Source organism: Diospyros lotus, chromosome 7, assembly GCF_014633365.1.
Source record: "Diospyros lotus cultivar Yz01 chromosome 7, ASM1463336v1, whole genome shotgun sequence".
NCBI lineage: Eukaryota > Viridiplantae > Streptophyta > Magnoliopsida > Ericales > Ebenaceae > Diospyros > Diospyros lotus.
Genome location: NC_068344.1, coordinates 34,921,507 through 34,940,692, shown reverse-complemented (window position 1 = coordinate 34,940,692; position 19,186 = coordinate 34,921,507). Strand labels below are relative to the sequence as shown.

The window sequence follows — 19,186 nt, the reverse complement described above, 5'->3', positions numbered from 1 at the left end:
ACCCACCATTTATCTCTCCATTCAATTTGCTCCATCTAATATGTTTAAGCTTAAAATAAAGAGGTTGAGTCTCAAGAGTGGATAGAAATCTCCCAGAATAATGATAAAAAAAAGAAAAGTGGAGAGTACCCCAAATGTTCCATTTTTCTAGATGAGTCGTTTGACTAAATATTAGCCATTAGCTACAGGAAAAAATATTTACCCTACTCTACTTACTTGAAAGGTTACTCATAAGAATCAATCTGGATAGCACAAGTATAAATTATAAGAACTCACCTAAAAAAGCTCTATACTCAAAGATTTATAACAGTTCAATTCCTTGCTACACCCAGGGGGGAAAAAAAGAAAAAGAAAAAAGAAGAGGATTCATAAGACCCATAATTTCTACCAGAGTTGTTTCTTGTCTTCTTCAATCAGCCATATGAACATAAAGAACTTGCAAATTTCAATTCTTGAAGAACTACTAAATTGTAGGCAGAAATAGCAGAATACCAAAGGGTGAGCATAAAAAACCTGAGCTATTTTACACAATGCTTTTAGTAAGAGTGAGGTCTGATTTTAGTTTACACTGGCTAGGCGACAAATAGCACAAGTAGTTCGCCGAGTTCTGGAATCAGCTGGAGCAACAGAACAGTCTTCTTCTCCCTTCTTGTGATCGGCTATGCAGCTTCATTCCACCCTGCCTTGATGGGGCAGCTTGTGCCAATCTCTTTGCTGCAAGAGATCAGTAGATTATAAGCCTCTAACTAGTAAATGACACCCTTATGTAAACTATGGGTGAACTTGATACACTGGAGGAAGATTGCCACACCAACTCGTTGATTCCGAGAAATAATAAGATATCAAGCCTTCATACCACCATGTGGAGTAGATTATATGAATTTTAACTCACTAGTCATTTCTATTTATGGCCATTGATGTGGAGGAAACAACATAACTGAAGAACCAGTAAGTAGTACAGAATGTACATTCATTGGAGAAAGAGGAAACCCGTACGAAATCATGAAGACCAAGTGTGGCCAGAGAGAAGATATTCAAACCACGAAAATTATAATCAATATAGTTACCTATATCATAAAAAAGCTCATTGACATTTTGTGCAGTTCTTGCAGAAGTTTCAAGGAAAAGCAATCTATTTTCTTTTGCATACAGCTCTCCTGCCTGCAATATAAAGTTATAAGTCACCCCAGATATGGAAGTGCGTCAGATTGATTGAGTTAATTAAAGCATGTGTGAAAGTAATGAATCAGCTCTTCAACAAATTGCAGAGTTTGGTGGTGTATAAAATCAGTGAATGAACGCAAGTGAAATTTGGTACCTCCAACCTTCAAGTGCTGAAACAAACCAAAAGACAGTAGAGATTTGCAGTAAAACCAGGGTACACTGGTTCATGGTACCAGTGTTCACCCGCTATTATTAAGTCACAACAGTAAGGTAAGGCTATGCAATACCAATGCATGTGTTACCCATGCTCAAAATAGACATCTTTACCATTGCCACTAAAGTTTATAATGAAAGACCATTTCTAACCTCTCGCATGAATGGGAGAAAAGAAAATCACATTTTCCCCCCTCAAAATTGGACTTAATCTCAAATGCGCACTAAATAATAATATTTTATAATCTCATATTATACAATATACACTATGCTCTATATTTTGTATTTACTATCATGTTTAATTTTTTAATACATATATTCTGGTATCCTAAACTAAAAGCAACCATGCCAATTAAAAACTAACTCATTTTATACTAGAGCAACTTTATCGATGAAACGACCACCAATAGAGGTTATCGTAAATTGTCCCTGTATGGCATATTATGGCTCCCAGCAGCAATGGCCATGCCCGGGAACTTTATCACCAGAAGACATTTAAGATAAGATTCCTTCTTGAAGTTCAAGAGATCCATTCTTGATGGCAAGTTGCTCAATCAAATTGCCCTTCAACCATGCATGTGGTGCTTATTGTGAATATGAATATCTATTTGTTCATGGAGTTTGTACTCTCTATTTTACACTCAGCTTCACTTCATTGTACCTCCAGTGTTCTAAACACTCTTGTGCTCTTGGTCTAATGGAATGTATACAGTGAAGCTGAGTGTACAACAGAGTGTTCAAACTCCATGTACAAATAGCACTTAAGTTCTAAATAATCATGAATTAAACCCAAAGGGGAATAAAAACACAATCTGTTCAAGCACCTCATTGTCCACCTGTCTACTTGATTCCAAGTCGGCCTTGTTCGCCACCAAAAATGTTACCATGTTTGGGTTTCCTACAACAGCAATAGACAATTTCATTACAAGCTAGACAATCACCAACTTAACTTTAACAATGAGCTCAATGTCATGTCCTTTAAATGTATTGAAAGATGTAATTTTTCATGCTAAATAGGAGTAGCAATTTTAATTAAAGCATAAAAGCAGCTGTAGACGGAACTTAAAAGCTTCACAAATTCAGAAGTCAGGAAGGCCAAGTGTGGAGCCTGTCACCATATATGAAACACCATGGTTTTAACTTATTGTGGGATTCTGATAATATCTAGCCAATTTGAGTACGACTGCCAATCACAAACCACCACCCCCCCCCCCCCCCCCCACACATTTCAAGGAAAAAGACATAAGAAAAGGAAAAAGTAAAAACTGAAAAGCTTCCAAGTTCATCTCCTTACCAATAACATGAAAGGCTGTTTGGCTCTGCCCTTGCAAATCCTGTTTTATCAGAGTCCAGATCAATTGATCATGAACATCTTGCCAGGCTAGTTCATAAGAAGATGTATTATCTACTCAAACCAGCTATATAGAAATCACAATTGTAACGCACAATGACCTTATTTGTTAACCCCTACCTCAATGCTTACAAGTTTCTCTCAGCCTTATGGACTTGATTTATAAAAATTTGGACTGTTAAGTGGTGATTGCATCTGTATCTTCAATTTTGACATAGTGACCTCAATCAGGTCATGCCTCTAAAGATTCAGTGCGATATTAACAGCAGACATGGTAAGAAATTAACCAAATAAAATAGGAGAAACAGAACATGGATTAACATATAAAAAAAAAGTAATGAACAGTTTGCTCCAATTCAATAAAATAAAATTGAGTATGAACTATTTCTGTAAAGCGTCTAATCTCTATCATTCTTTCAAAATCACAAGAATTAGAACTGAGAATTCTTATGAACTTAAAAAATTTGTGGTATTTTTTTGAGTCAATTACACTGCCCACTCTTGAGGTTTAGCAAATTGCCAAGAGTACCCATCACATTTTGGAAGACCTCCCCCACCGATTAAAAAATAAGAAGGGTAAAATGACCTTAGAAAACACCCAAGTACTATAAACTTTATTAAGAGTTCAAATTCACTAGAAAAGAGATGGAAACATTCAGGAGAGCAACAAGAAGAATATTTGAGGGGCACAGCTTTGTTCCAAACAATACAAGCTTTGTAGTCATGCTATATGAGATTAGAAGACAACCACAACATAGACGTTATAGAAATAAGTAATTCACCTTGTCTTTGCAGTTCTCGAACCCACTTCTTGGCTCGTTCAAATGAATCCTGAAGCCAAAGCACCACAAGTTTGAACTTCTTCCACAGTAACATAAACAGCAAAGATGACATATCAAATGTAACATCTTTTTTTTATTATGACATCAAAAAGGAAAAAAAAAAACTTGAGGCCATTGGCCTTTTCTGTTTTTGGTTGGGAAGGGGGGGGGGGGGGGGGGGGGGGGACCATGGGTTACAGTATTTTTCAATTTTTTTACTTTTACTGTTGATGTTATAGTTAGTTAGTTAGTTACCAGCCATGGGCTACCATGTGCAAGAGGTTAGGGGTAGAGGCAGGTTGTTACAACCGTGGAGGGTTGTAGGGCCCACCTCAGCAGGGGAATCTTCCCCTTCAGCGCCTTGTATAAACTTCTCAATTCCCTCGTGGATGGATTATCGAAATATTAAAGAGAAATTATAATCTCTATCTCTCCCATCTTCTCTCTCTTTCTCTCTTATTCTTACTCTCTTCCTCCCTTCCTCATTATCCTTCATTGTTCTCTGTTCTCGCGAGTGGCTTCCTAATTCAAACCAGATTAGGAAGAAAAACCTTGTTAGGCTTAAGCCATGACAGATTGATATCAGAGCGAAGGGAACCCATATGAAGAATTTCGAGTCACTGCTGTAGCAAGTTTGCTCAACTATGACGAAATTCCAAAACAAAGCCGATCAACTGGAGATCGGTACCACCTGGAATCATGAAGCGATCATGGCGATGGATCGCAAGATTGAGAGTTTGATTAAAGGGATGAAGCGGAGGTTGGATGGATCACTCGTGCAGATACAAGAAGAAATGGGGGCCCAAATACAACAATTCATGGTGATGTTTACTCACCAGAATTCGATAAGGGTCTCTCCTGATTTTTCCCCTAGAGAAAGGACTAGAGAGAGGATTGAACCAATTTTACAGGGGAATAGGGTGAACGGAACCTCTGAAATTGAGGTAGATCCGAAGGAGGAATTAGAAGGGATGATGGAAAGAGAAAGGAACGATCAAACCAATCCCCATCATCTGGGGTTTCCCATGCCCCGAATGGAGATTCCCATGTTTGAAGGAACTAATCCCAAGTGGTGGTTGAGGAAATGTGCGAGAATGTTCAATTAGTATAACATCCCGAGATTGCACAGTGTATCCTTAGCCACTTCATACTTCAGTGAAGTAATGGTTGCATGGTTTCAAGGGTGCCTTGGGGTGAGAGAAGACTATAATTGGGAGGAATCTCTGAGAAACTGTGTGAGCATTTTGGGGAAAGGAGTATGATAGACGTTATAGAAAAATTCAACAAGCTCAGACAGACTAGGGATATGGGAGCCTACTTACAGAGGTTTGAAGAGTTGAGATCCCTTATGATCAACCATAATCCCCACCTCTCGGAAGCTTACTTTGTGTCAAGCTTCATGAGTGGACTGTCATGACCCTAGGGTTTAGCTAGGGTCTAGGAAGGAATTGGGGAGGATTCGGGAGTGAAACAGAGAAGAATTGGAGGGAAATATACAGCAGAAATCAAAAGAAATGAGAGAGAATTAGGAAGAATGAGAGGGAGAAAGTAAGGAGGGAAAATATGAATTCACTATGTTATTTTCAGCATATCTTTCTCTACATACTAGAGCCTGTTTATAGGCTATTCAATAGTAAATGAAATCTGGAAAATAGCACTCATGTGCTCCTAACAACTCAAAAAATAGCTCCTATTAACTAATACAACCTTATTACAATATTACCCTTCTAACTACCCTTGAGTTGTGACATTCCCCTCCCCTTGAAAGGTTTCTTATCCCCAAGAAACTTATTACAACCAAGCTATCATTTCTTTATCCAATGCCCATCTTCACCCATTGGTTTCTTCTTCGTTTTTCCTTCTTCTTATCTTGTTTTTCCCTTTTCTTTTACTTTCTCTTTTCTTTCTCCTTAACAACAACAACATTATGTCTTGCTGCCACACCAATGGAAACATGAATAAGCAAAACAAGAAGAGTCTTGGTCCCTTCAACAAAGAATCCCTTCCCTTTCTTCCTTTCATCTTGTTTCGCTTTATCCTTCTGCTTCCTCCATTGCTCCAAATCAGAAACATATTGCTGGAAAGTTTTAGTGTAATCAATATCATGCAAGCATCCTCCCTTAACCTCTAACCAATCTTGAATTGCCCTCCATTGGTTATCCACTTCTATTAAGGCACAAGTTTTCTCCCAGTCGACTGATTTCTCAGTTGGAGTTACCTGGTCCATAGTAAGTAATTCAACAACTCCTTCCATTCCTATTCTTTCAAGAGAAATAGATTTAAGATCTCCACAATCTAAGGCTGTGGTGGTCATTTCCATTCCAAGATCTTTGGCTTACGGATTGCTAGCGAACATCTCAACTTCATCCTCCATAGTTACCTCCTTTAATGGTGTCATATTGAGGGTTTTAGCCTCTGGATTCTCAGCACCAGTGGGGGTGCTTGAGATGCCGCCAACTGTTGGACTGCCATCCCCCAATTCTTCAATCCCTTCTTCCACTTCCTTTTCTTCCTCATCAGCTTCTTGCATCTCCAGATTAACAGCCTTAAAAGCTCCCCTGATAATATAGGTCTTGGTCCTTTTTCCAAACCGGTTACACAAGTCAATTACAAACTGCGGCCAGCTCAATTCCAGCCTTCCCCAACTCCAATTCTGGAACCAAATGTATGCAACACCATCCAAATAAACTGCAGCTATTTCCACTTTCTCCCCTTCCACTACTTGGTGTTGGTAGAACATCCGTTCGCACCGTCGGATCCACCACTGAGGTCTTTCTCTTTCAAACGGGGGAATGTCCATTTGTGACTCTGGAATGGTGGAGTGATTACTGCCAACCCCTTGGTCCCAATTATCCTCCTCTGCCTCAACTTTGTCCTCTGCCTCTGTCGGATCATGTGATCTCTATCTATTCATTAGCGTCGTTAGAATGGGCACCGCTGAAGCCCTGGGAGTCAATTCCATCGGAAGGCGGACATTAGGTTGCCTAGCTAACATGTTCAAGGCGTTCAAGTGCTAGCTGATCTGCTGGCGGAACCCAGTAATTTCCTCCCGAACCCCGCTAAAGGCTCGATCTAAATTGGCCATATAACCATCCATTCCTCCCTGATTCCCAACTCTAGCATTTCCATCTGATCCTCCACTTGTTCCTGATTCTGCCGCCTTCCCCTTTCAATTGCATCCGATCGGAACTCCATCTGGCTCACCCCGCGTTGCCTTCAACTTCAAACCTTAATTTACCACAATTCCTGGTCAACATCAACTCCTGACTCTGCCTTCCAGATCCGTTTCCAATCCAAAACCCGTTGCGCCACTCGGATAACAACGTTTCTGTTGTGTAAATACTTTCGGAACTTGATTGAACCGGTTCAGCCTCCAGATTCACCTCACGAGAACCACTGCACATGCAACGGTTGGACCTGGAATCACACAATTGGAATTGTCAGTCTATTTCACCTTTAAAATCGCGACAACCACATACTGATCGGCTCTGCTTCAATTCGCCTCAGGCCTGCGTCCTTGCTTACCCAATCACCGACATCTACTTGAAATTCTCCTGAATTCTTGAATCGCCCACGGCTCTGCTTCAATCGTGCCTCAGCTTCGCCTTTCAAATCCGATTCACTTCTGATCGTCGTTTGCTTTGCTCGGCTTCTCCATTCAAATTCGAGTTCAGTTCCGCCTTACAACTAGTTGCTTTCTACCCCGATCGATGTGAATCAAATTCCCCAGCGGAGTTTCCACCCAATCACCGTCCACTATCTTGCTTCTGAAGCAACTTCCGCTACCTAACTCCTCTTCCTACTTGATTTGAGTTTGTCACTGAAAGCAGTTGAAATTGATGTCGGCTTCAATCGGCTTCTCTTCGATGCCTTAATCTTTGTTTAAATCGTTGCTCGATCAATGCTTGTAGTAGTCTCTTGATCAGCCTCTAAGGATCCCTTCGGAAACTCCTCCTTGTATTAAAATTCAGCAATCCTTAACTTCAGAATTCCTTCTCTTAAAATGATCAACTGCCTCAGAAAATCGATCTTCCATAGGGCATTGTTCTGTGCAATCTTCCTTAATCTCTGATGCAGGAGCAACCTCTCGAGTTACTTGCTACAATCATTTCTTGTATTCTTCATCCCATTCCGAGCCTCAATTATTAGTCGAGAGCCACCCGGACACCACCTCCGCTAATCGCCTAATCTAGCGACTCGGAATTCACCAAGATCTGATTCACCTTCCTCGACCGATCAATACCTCCTAGATTTTCAAGTCGAGAGGCAATTTCTCCATTGGAATCGCTGGAACTGAATTGGCCTGGGTTCAATTCGTTCCCAGTTCTACAGCAACTGCCGATTGCTAGAGTTGCTTGCAACTGCTCGCGATTGCTACAGCTGCATGATTGTCTCAGCCTTGCTAATTCCAAATTCAACAGTACTACGCTCGCCTCAATCAACTGCACATGATCACGTATGTTCGCAGCCACCGTCGAAATCGCCGTCCGAGTTTCAAACCAAGTTGATACGAATTTACCAAAATCACAGCCGATGAAGGACCAGCTCTGATACCATTTGTTACGACCTTAGGGTTTAGCTAGGGTCTAGGAAGGAATTGGGGAGGATTCAGGAGTGAAACGGAGAAGAATTGGAGGGAGATATACAACAGAATCAAAAGAAATGAGAGAGAATTAGGAAGAATGAGAGGGAGAAAGTAAGGAGAGAAAATATGAATTCACTATGTTATTTTCAGCATATCTTTCTCTACATACTAGAGCCTATTTATAGGCTATTCAATAGTAAATGAAATCTGGAAAACAGCACCCATGTGCTCCTAACAACTCACAAAATACCTCATATTAACTACTACAACCTTATTACAATAATACCCTTCTAACTACCCTTGAGTTGTGACATGGACTTAGTGAGGAGCTTCAACCCATGGTTAAAATGATGAGGCACCAAACTGTGGAGCAGTCATTTGAGAGTGCCCAACTACAAGAGATGGTGGTGGAAGCTTTAATGAAGAAGCAAAGACAGCAACAGAAGGGGATGGTTCTAGGGGCATCTAATTTAGGAGGAATGAGCTATAACCCGGATATGGTGAAAGGGAATAATGGGGTGAAAAATGTGGTTGGATCAAGTTCAGCCCCTTATGGAGGGAAACTAATTAAGCAAAGGGGACTAACTGGTCTTTGCTATCGATGTGGGAATAAATATCATACCGGACATCAATGCAAGAGACAAATCTTACTGTTGTAAGGGGAGGATGAAGAAGTATAGGAGGATGCAAAGCAGAAAGACTATGAAGAGATTGGGGAGGACAATGGAGAGATATCAATTCATGCCTTGAAAGGAGTAGCCAACAATCAAATCATTAAGGTAGAAGGTCAAGTTAAAGGTTGTAACCTTATGATCCTAACTGACAATGGGAGCACCCACAACTTTCTTGATGAGAGCACAGCCAAAAGATTAAAGTGATAACTAATGAGAACACCACCCTTGAGTGTGACAGTAACCAATGGGAACCAGGTGGTAAGCAAATCAGCCTGCAACAGCTTCTGTTGGGAAATGTAGGGGGAAAGGTTTGAGGCAAATCTAAGACTACTACAGTTGGGGGGCGGTGATGTAGTTCTTAGAGTAGATTGGATGAAGGGGGTAAGCCCCATTAGTTTTGATTTTAATCGAATGGAGGTCTCCTTTGAGAGAGAATGAAGGAAGACGTTAACAAGGGGAAAAGAAGCTAGAACATGCAAAATGATCAATAGGAAAAGGTTACAGAGGGTATTTAGGGGCAAGTGGAATCAGCTAGCACAACTATTCTCTATTGTGGCCATAGAGGAGAGCCATGGTGACAAGGAAGTACAAGGAGAATTCTACCTAACAGTCAGCATGCCCCAGGGAATGCATGATCAGGTACACCATTTAGAGTTTCATTAATAAATTGTTGGAAGAGTATGAGGATCTTTTCATTGAACCCACAACCCTCCCTCCTACCAGAATGTTTGACCATGCTATTAACCTAAAACCTAATACTGAGTCTATCAATATTAGATCCTACCGTTATCCCCCAATTCAAAAGACTGAGATTGAGAAAATGGTTAGGAAAATACTACAACAATCTATCATTAGACCTAGCCAAAGCTCTTTTGCTTCTCTAGTCCTATTAGTCAAGAAAAAAGATGGATCATAGCGGTCGCCAATTTAATGCCATGACCATCAAGGATAAATTCCATATATCCCTTGTGGAAGACCTTATGGACGAGCTACACCATGTCAAATTATTTTCTAAGCTTGACCTATGCTCAGGCTACCACCAAATCAAAATGAAGCTCGAGGATATACATAAGACTGTCTTTAGAACACACCATGGACATTTTGAATTTTTGGTAATGCCATTTGGGCTTACCAATGCCCCATCCACTTTCCAGTCTCTTATGAATAGAATTTTTGAACCCTACAACAACATATCCAGCCTTTATCCCACTATGTGGGGTCGGCTACATGAATTCTAGATTTCCATGTATTTCTCACTTTTGTCATATCTTCATTTAAGTTCATACACTTCATATCAAATTTTAATGTCTCTCCCAAAGTCTTCTTGGGTCTGCCTCTACCTTTTTTTTTTTGACTAATTGTTCCATTTCATCAACTCTCCTCACAGGAGCGTCTTTTGGTCTTCTTCTCACATGATCAAACCATCTTAATCTAGTCTCTCTCATCTTCTCCTCAATTGGCACTACTCTTACCTTATTACGAATAATCTCATTTCTAATTTTATCTTTTCTTGTATGGCCGCACATCCATCTTAGCATCCTCATCTCCACTACACTCGTCTTTTGCTCATACTAATATTTAACTACCCAACATTCTAAGCCATACAATAAAACTAGTCTTATAGCTGTTCTATAAAATTTTCCTTTCAGTTTTAATAAGATTTTACCATCACATAACACCCCCGATGCATTTCTCCATTTTAGCCAACCTGCCTCAATTCTATGCGTGACATCCTCGTGAATTTCTCCATCTTTTTGAATCACTAATCCCAAATATCCACTGATCCCAAATATCGAAAATGGTCTTTTCTTTGTATGATTTGGTCTTCCAATTTTATTATAACACCATCCACTCTTGCATTCTTACTAAATTTGCATTCCATATATTCTATTTTCCTTCTACTTAATTTAAATCCCTTAGATTCTAAATTGTTTCTCCACAACTCAAGCTTAGTGTTTACTCCCTCTTGAACCCTATCTTTGAAAATTTATACTTGTATTCTTTGATGATATACTTATCTATAACCCTACCTTTGAACAACATTTGGCTCACCTAAGAACCACCTTTGAGATCCTCAGGTCTAACCAACTTTTTATTAAGAAGTCTAAAGTGTTTTTCGTCAAGGGCAGGTGGAGTATTTGGGGCATATCATATCAAGGGATGGGGTTAGTACAGACCCAAGAAAAGTAGAGGCCATGGTGTCTTGGCCAAGGCCTACCATGGTGAAGGTTTTGAGGGGATTTCTAGGGTTAATCAGGTACTATCGCCGGTTTGTGAAGGGCTATAGGGTCATTAGCAAACCCCTAACAAATCTTTTAAAGAATGGGGGTTTCAATTGGGGATCAGAAGTAGCGGCAACTTTTGAGAAGCTAAAAGGGGCTATGAGCAGGGTTCTTGTCCTAGAGCTGCCTGATTTTAGTAAGCCCTTTGTTCTAAAAATAGATGCATGTGGGACATATATTGAGGTAGTGTTGATGCAGGAAGGAAGACCATTGGCATTCCTAAGCCAGGTCTTGAGCTCTAAACACATGGGGTTTAGCATATATGAGAAGGAATTTATAGCGGTTTTGATGGTTGTTGACAAGTGGAGGTATTATTTGGAAGAGGGTACGTTTATAATCAAAACAGATTATGAAAGTTTGAAGTTTTTGTTACAACAGAAACTACAAACTCAACTACAAAAGAAGGGAATGGCCAAATTGATGGGTTTAGATTATACTATACAGTACAAAAAGGGCAAGGAGAATATAGCAGTTGATGCTCTCTCCAAGTGCCATGAAGAAGGCAATTCAACAGTTATAACCATGGTGGTCCCCAAGTGGTACCAGGAGGTGGTAAACAGCTATGAAGCTGATGAGAAGGTAGAGGAGTTGTTGGAAAGATTGGATGTGGGGGTCAATGAGGCTGATGGATATACTTTGGTGGGGGGTATGTTGAGATATTAGGACAGAATGGTAATTGGAAACAATGCAAATCTCAAGAGGAAAACAATGCAAGCCCTACACGAGTCTCCCTTGGGAGGGCACACAAGAATTCAAAATACCTATCTGCAGATTAGGCAATTATTTCATTGGCTTAGGATGAAGACAGAAGTTAAGGAATTTGTGCTAGCTTGTGACACCTACAAGGTGTAAGTCTGAAACAGCGGCTTACCTGGGGCTATTGCAACCCCTACCTATCCCCAACCAAGCATGGTCTAGTGCATCCATGGACTTTGTAGAGGGATTACCAAAATCAGAGAGTGAGGATAGTATATTGGTGGTGGTGGACTAGCTAACCAAATTTGCTCACTTTATAGGGTTGACTCATCCCTATACAGCTCAAGAGATGGCTAGAGCCTTCTTGGATCAAGTGGTGAAATTACATGGAATCCCCAAGTCTATCATCTCAAACCAGGATAGAATCTTCATTAGTTTGATGTGGCAGGAGCTTATGAAGGCTATGGGGACCAAATTGAACATGTCCATAGCCTATCATCCCCAATCTGACGGGAAAACCAAAAGGGTGAACCAAAGCCTAAAGACCTACTTAAGGTGTATTTTCTTTTTGCAACCGAAAGTAGGGGTGTCAAAAAATATCCGAAAACCGGTGAACCGGACCAAAACCGAACCGAACCGTGCCTTTTGGATTGGTTTTATGGTTCAACGGTTAAGTTCTGGTACTGAAAAATTAAGAACCAATATATTTGGTTTGGTTATTGGTTTTTCTTTTCAAACCGTGGTTCGAACTGAACCGGAACCGATATTATACTTGTATATATATTATAATTTTTTGGGTATATATATATACATACGCATAAATATATTATTACTTGCAATTTTAATCTACTAGTTTTTGTTTACTTCTTTTTTGTTGTTGGTTATTGTTATTCATGAACTCTTTTATTTCTAGACTTTTATGTGCTATTGCTATACTAAATGGTCGATGTAATCTCATTTGATGAGGTAGTCTATGAATTATTTTGCTCTACTTTTACTTCAAGATTTGAAGCATTAATGAAGTTATAGGTTTATTTTAATTAACAAATTTGTTTGTAATTTCATTTTTTGCGAAAATGTTTAGAAGCTAAATGTTAATTGGATAGAACCGAAACCGGTCCGATGCGACGGATTGGTCATGGTTTGGTTTTATATATTTAATGGTTCGGTTACAGTTCTTATTTTTTCAGAACCGTTAAAAATGGTTCGGTTACTGCATTTTTATAGAACCGGACAAATCCGAACCGTTGACACCCCTAATCGAAAGGGTGGCATAGGTGGTCATCTTTGTCTCAATGGTGGTATAACACTAACCACCACACGTCACTCAAAATGTCCTCATTTGATGCCCTCTTCGGGTACAAACCACCTGTTCTACCTGCTATGGGGGGAGGAACTAATGTGGCAACAACTAAAGACTATCCACAGCAGAGGAAGAAGGTGTTACAACAATTGAAGCAGGATTTGGCATCAGCTCAGAATATAATGAAACAATTCCCTGACAGAAGAAGAAGTAAGAGAGAGTTTGCACTTGGGGAAGAGGTGTATTTGAGACTAAGGTACCCTCATATAAGGTCCATTACTCAAGGGAAGGTGTCTAATCTCAGCCCCTAGTATTATGGGCCATTTCCCATAATGGCTAAGGTGGGAAGGGTAGCATATCGTCTACAGCTCCCAGAAGGATCGCAAATCCACTTTGTATTTCATGTTTCCCTCTTAAAGAGGTCAGTGGACATACAACCGGTGAGCATTGCACTGCCTATTCTTCCTAAAGAGGTCAACCAGAAGATGGAACCTGAGGCCATACTAGAGAGAAGGGTGGTATACAAGCAAGGGGCTCATCTTATTTAGGTCTTGGTGAAATGGCCGTAACGACCCATTAGTGGATCTAGGCGTTATTGGTAATTTATTTCGGGCATTTGAGTTTTTGCCTTAATTAATTGTTGGAAATAATTTATGTGTTGATAAGAGGCAATTAATGAAAATAATAATTTCGTGGGATGATAAATGTAAGTAAAATTAAAATTGATAACCCATATAAATGGAGTTTAAATGTGTAGAAGAGTCCAAAGTGGTGGACTAAATGGGCTTGGGCCTAATATGAGTGGACTCTTGATTTGGGCTTACGCCCATGTATATAATAATATGGGTTGATTAAAGAAATGGGGAAAATAAATAAAATGGGCAAAAGGTCTAAAATGGGCTTAAAAGTGGTGTTTGTGTGTGTGTGTTGTGTAAAAGGGCAAACTGGGAAGAAAAAAAGAAGGGGGTGGTTGGAGTTGGATGGTAGCCCATTCCCTCGCCATTCTCACTTGCTTCCTCTACAATCTTTCTTATTCTTCTCTCTCTCCAATTCTCTTGCTCTCCATCTCGCTCATCTCTTCTTCTTCCTCTTCATTTCTTTCTCTACTATTTTCTTCAATTTTCTACTCTTGGTTGGAGCTTCAAGTGGAGATTTTCAGATTTTGGAGGTTCTCTTCATCTCTTTGGAATTGCACCATTTAAGGCAAATTCTCTTGCACTTTCTTTTCATGGGTTGTGCAAGTATTTCCTTCCTTTCTTCTCCATTTCATTTCAAAAAGCTTCCATTGTAAATATGGTAATCTTTTCCATGAAAATGTCCAGTTGTTTCCATTTTTGTATCTTAGTGGGTCTTTTCGTAGGCATGAAGTTGGGTCTTGTTGGTGTTTCATTGGGGTTTGTTTACCCCATTTTTACTTCAAGGAATGGCATTTGTGGGTTAGGAAGCTAGTGGTGATCGTTTTGGGGTGTTTCGGGTCTTTTTCGTGCTTTTTGTGTGCGTTGAGTCGACTAATCTTTGGGTTTAGTTAGACTCAGCAGAGGCCTGTTTTCTCAAATTTTTGTACCAGCCCTCGGTCCAGTCGACTAAGCATTAGTCGACTAAAAATTTCCTTAGTCAGGGGTGTTATGTGATGGTAAAATCCCATTAAAACTGAAAGAAAAATTCTATAGGACAACTATAAGACCAATCTTGTTGTATGGCTCAGAATGTTGGGTAATCAAATACCAGCATGAGCAAAAGACGGGCGTAGCGGAGATGAGGATGCTAAGATAGATGTGCGGCCATACAAGAAAAGATAAAATTAGAAATGAGGTTATTCGTAATAAGGTAGGAGTAGTGCCAATCGAGGAGAAGATGAGAGAGACTAGACTAAGATGGTTTGGTCATGTGAAAAGAAAACCAAGAGACCCTCCTGTGAGAAGAGTTGATGAAATGGAACAATTAGTCAAAAAAAGAGATAGAGGCAGACCCAAGAAGACTTTGAGAGAGACATTAAAGTTTGATATAAAGTGTATGAGCCTAAATAAAGATATGACAAAAGACAGAAATACATGGAAGTCTAGAATTCATGTAGCCAACCCCACATAGTGGGATAAAGGCTGGATATGTTGTTATTGTTGTTGTTGATTAATCCTTCCATTAGTCGACTAAGCCCTTTCTTTCAGCACTGCGCACCTTGTACTGTTTTGACCATAACTTTTGATGTAGAAGTCCAAATTGAGATTCGTGTTCGAGGACTTTGATTTGATATATAATATCATATACTTTGGTTACAATTTGAGTCAATTAAGGCTTTCCTCAATCCAAATTAAGCATAATCGTTGATCTAAGTTGTTATTAAATGCTCCTCTGATATCACTCAATCCTCTAAAATGCTAGGATGGGATTGAAGATATATATATGTATATACATGGGATTCATGAAATAAAAATATAATTGAGTTGCAGGAGTAAGCATGATAATCACGTTTGGGAAGTTGTTAAGAAATGTTCTTGGTTAGCATGTCCATGGAATCTCATGTGTGATGCATTACTACCATTATCTTTGCGCCTCTTATTATTATTCTGGCGGGACAGCTAAGTTCTACAAGTGTGTAATGGGATATCCCATTAAGTGCCTAACGCGGGTGAGGCGGCCATAAACCCGGTAAGTGATGCTCCCACCACTGTGGGTGGCTGATGAATTTTGATATATATATATATATATATATACACACACATATAGTGACATGGATGTGGAGCCCTAGAGGGCCAATATGGCGCATGTATTTCTATCATTATATAAATAATGCATGAGCATGGATTGGTGTCTTAAAGGCATGATGGTTATGGTGTGGGCAAGTAAGAGCATCATGATTTTATGTATTGATTCACGTATGTATCTATGGAATCGAGGTACTCTACTTTGGTCTTTTTATGTCTCCATACTTGCTTACGTTATTGCACCTATATACTTGCTGAGCCTCGTGGCTCACCTTGTTTAATCTTTGTCATTCCAGGTAAGGGTAAGGATATCGTTGGGGGCGAATCTAGTGCGGCTTGAGCCCAAGTTTAGTAGTGTACAAAGCTGTTCCCAACAAAAAGGTCCGTGTTAATAGTTTTGCTAAGGGCATGTTGAGAGGGGATTCTTATTTTTATTTTGTTAATTCCATTAGTGCTCTTGTATTCATTTTGTATGGGTCATAGTGTCAGGATGATGTAAACTCATATTATGGCTTTCCATGATGATATCTAAGTTAGAAGTTGTGATGTTAAGTTATATTGTTCTATATCATTTTTGTGATGACCTCCTTTCGGATGTCTTATGCTAGCGGGATTATCCGAGAAAGGGGCGCTACAATGGCAGCATAGCCCGGTAGATAGCAGTACTTGGGAGTACCTACCTAACCAGCTCAAGCAATTTCCAAGGTCTGCCAATCTCCTCAGCATTTCTTGAGGACAAAAAATTGGTAAAGAAGGGGAAAATTGTCACGAGAGGGACCATGGGTTACAATATTTTTCAATTTTTTTACTTTTACTCCTGTAATTGATGTTATGGTTAGTTAGTTACTAGCCATAAGCTGCCATGTGCAAGAGGTTAGGGGTAGATGCAGGTTGTTACAACCATGGAGGGTTGTAGGGCCCACCTCAGCAGGGGAATCTTCCCCTTTAGCGCCTTGTATATGCTTCTCAATTCCCTCGTGGATGGATTATCAAAATATTGAAGAGAAATTCTAATCTCTTATCTCTCCCATCTTCTCTCTCTTTCTCTCTTATTCTTACTCTCTTCCTCTCTTCTTCATTATCCTTCTCTGTTCTTTGTTCTCTGTTCTTGCTAGTGGCTTCCTAATTCAAACCGGATTAGGAAGAAGAACTTTGTCAGTAAGCCATGACAATACTGTTAGATGTACTCAGAACTCCCAGCACTGTATAACATCTTATGCCCTAAAAAAAGAAGTTTAGTTCAACAAACGTTGAGAAATAAACAACAGTTAAATTGTGACAAAGAAGAAAAGACAAGGGGGAAAAAAATAAGGAAGACTTCAAGCTGCTAGAGCAGAAACACGCAAATCCGCATGCACACAAACACAAACACAAAGTTAACTAAAGCTGTATATAAATTCACACAAGTACACATTTGGTGATGTATGATTGATTGCATGGAATACATCTTCCTTATTATGGTCAGGATATCCAGCCCATGATTTTCTTTTTCTTTTCCCCAAACAAATTTTCCTTTTATATTGACAAGCACGAGGGGGCCTTAGTTTCTGAAATCTTATCATATCTAAGATTAACCTTACTATGCATCTAAAGGAAAACCCCATATAATCCTAAGCATAAAGTTCAGTCTCCTCCCATTTTGCTAGCAAATGGATCCTATACAATGCCAACATTAAAAGAGACCAGAAAACAAAATTTAGTAGAAGTTTGGCAGCTACCATGCTTGTGATGTCATACACCACAACAGCTGCAGCTGCACCACGGTAGTACATTGGAGCTAAGCTGTGGTACCGTTCTTGTCCTGCTGTATCCCATATATCAAATTTTATAGTAGCTTCATTTAGTGACAAAACCTGGGTGAAGAAGGCAGCTCCAATGGTTGGTTCCTGCAGGTCATACTCATCTCTTGACTCTTACATGATGGAAACACGATAATGAAGAACAGATTAAAGATAAAATCAGAGCAAACCTGATTGTCATAGAACTGGCCTTTCACAAATCTCAAAACCAAACTTGTTTTCCCCGTTCCCATGTCTCCAAGTAACACCTAGGAGAGGATTGACAGTGTTAGAAATTTTTAAGTATCCATGCTATGAATTAGTTGATCAATCACATTCAAAACCAAGGTTGTAATAATTGCCAGAAAAGCATTCCCCCAAAATGTCTACATGGCTTTCCTTCATGTATTAAGGAAAGCAAGCCAGCTTGACCTTAAGGTTGAAAGCCCAACTGGGTGTAGGTTGGCCAGTCATCTTATCTTTTTGGTAAATAACCTAAGATGATTAATCACAGCCTCATAATTTTTTAATGTCCCCAAATTGTGAACTAGTTGGACATTAAACTCGATCGATAGAAGCAAGAGAAGATCAAATGGAGTCTTGGAACGGAAAGCGGTCCAAGGATTAATAATTTTCCCCAAATTATGAACTTGATGGACATCAAACTCAACCAATAGAAACAAGAGCATTCCAAGGATTAATACGTTTCCCCAAATTGTGAACTTGATGGACGTTAAACTGAACGAATAGAAACAAGAGAAGATCAAATGGAGTCTGGGAAGAGAAAACGTTTCAGTAACTAATATCCTTAGGTCATGTTCTTCATCTGGCTTTCGTCCTTCATTAATGTGATCTCTTAATTCCTTAAAAGTAAATTTCTTCTTCAAATCTGGGGCAAACTCATACAACTGTGTGACATACTCCAAGGACCAGCAACATTAGTAACTTCATAAACGTATAGAAAAATAAATCATGATTCATGATCAAGAACAACGATTCTAGCTACCGTCATACACCACAAGTCCCATCCTACAGTAAAAAACCTGGTCCGATCATGGCAGGTAACAATTCGATTCAAAACAAGTTACGATCTAATTCAATTCAACTGAAGCGCAATTACCAAAGCCCAAGACAAATAGTTAGCACGCGAATTGAATTAGCTAAGTAGACGACCGAAATGAAGGAGAAGTGAAGCATTAACCAAAGGGAAGACATACCCACCAGCTTGGCTTGAATGTTCTTGTTGCCTGTCCCCGCCATCCGATCAATTATTTACAGAGATTTCGCGAGATCGCCAGAGAGAAGAAGAAAAAGAGGTTTGTCGTTGAAATGAAACCCCGGCCTTAACTTGAAGTGAGAGGAACGTTAGGTTTTGTAGTGTTTGACTGGTAAGTCGGTTTGTCTCTGCCCTCATCCCATAGCCGATTCTTCTCCTTGGTTTTCTTTTTCATATATATATTGAGAAACATAAGAGATTATAATTATAAAAAAGATAATTATATTAATTAATAATAAATCATCGTGTTTAAGAACTAAAGATAATGACTTTTGTATTTATTAAAGTTTAATCATTATCTAACCATATTTAGCTTTATTCTTAGTTTAATCGAAGTCATC

General features: G+C 39.5%; 1 protein-coding gene across 3 annotated transcripts; it reads right to left on the bottom strand.

Moving 5' to 3' along the window:
* Window positions 1-262: 262 nt before the first annotated feature.
* On the bottom strand, window positions 263-18,994 carry LOC127806084 (ras-related protein RHN1-like). 3 transcript variants are annotated; one of them, XM_052343090.1, is made up of 7 exons: window positions 18,787-18,994; window positions 17,761-17,838; window positions 17,510-17,677; window positions 3,511-3,559; window positions 2,202-2,275; window positions 1,068-1,161; window positions 263-714 (listed from the first exon to the last, which is right to left on the bottom strand). In XM_052343090.1, exons 2-7 carry the CDS (start codon window positions 17,821-17,823, stop codon window positions 614-616), a joined length of 549 nt encoding a protein of 182 aa, XP_052199050.1. In that variant the 5' UTR covers window positions 17,824-17,838; window positions 18,787-18,994; the 3' UTR covers window positions 263-613. The 3 variants fall into 3 exon arrangements, with proteins under 3 accessions (XP_052199050.1, XP_052199049.1, XP_052199048.1); XM_052343089.1 differs by having other exon boundaries at window positions 2,214-2,275; window positions 18,791-18,994; XM_052343088.1 differs by having other exon boundaries at window positions 18,791-18,993.
* Between the last annotated feature and the right edge of the window lie 192 nt (window positions 18,995-19,186).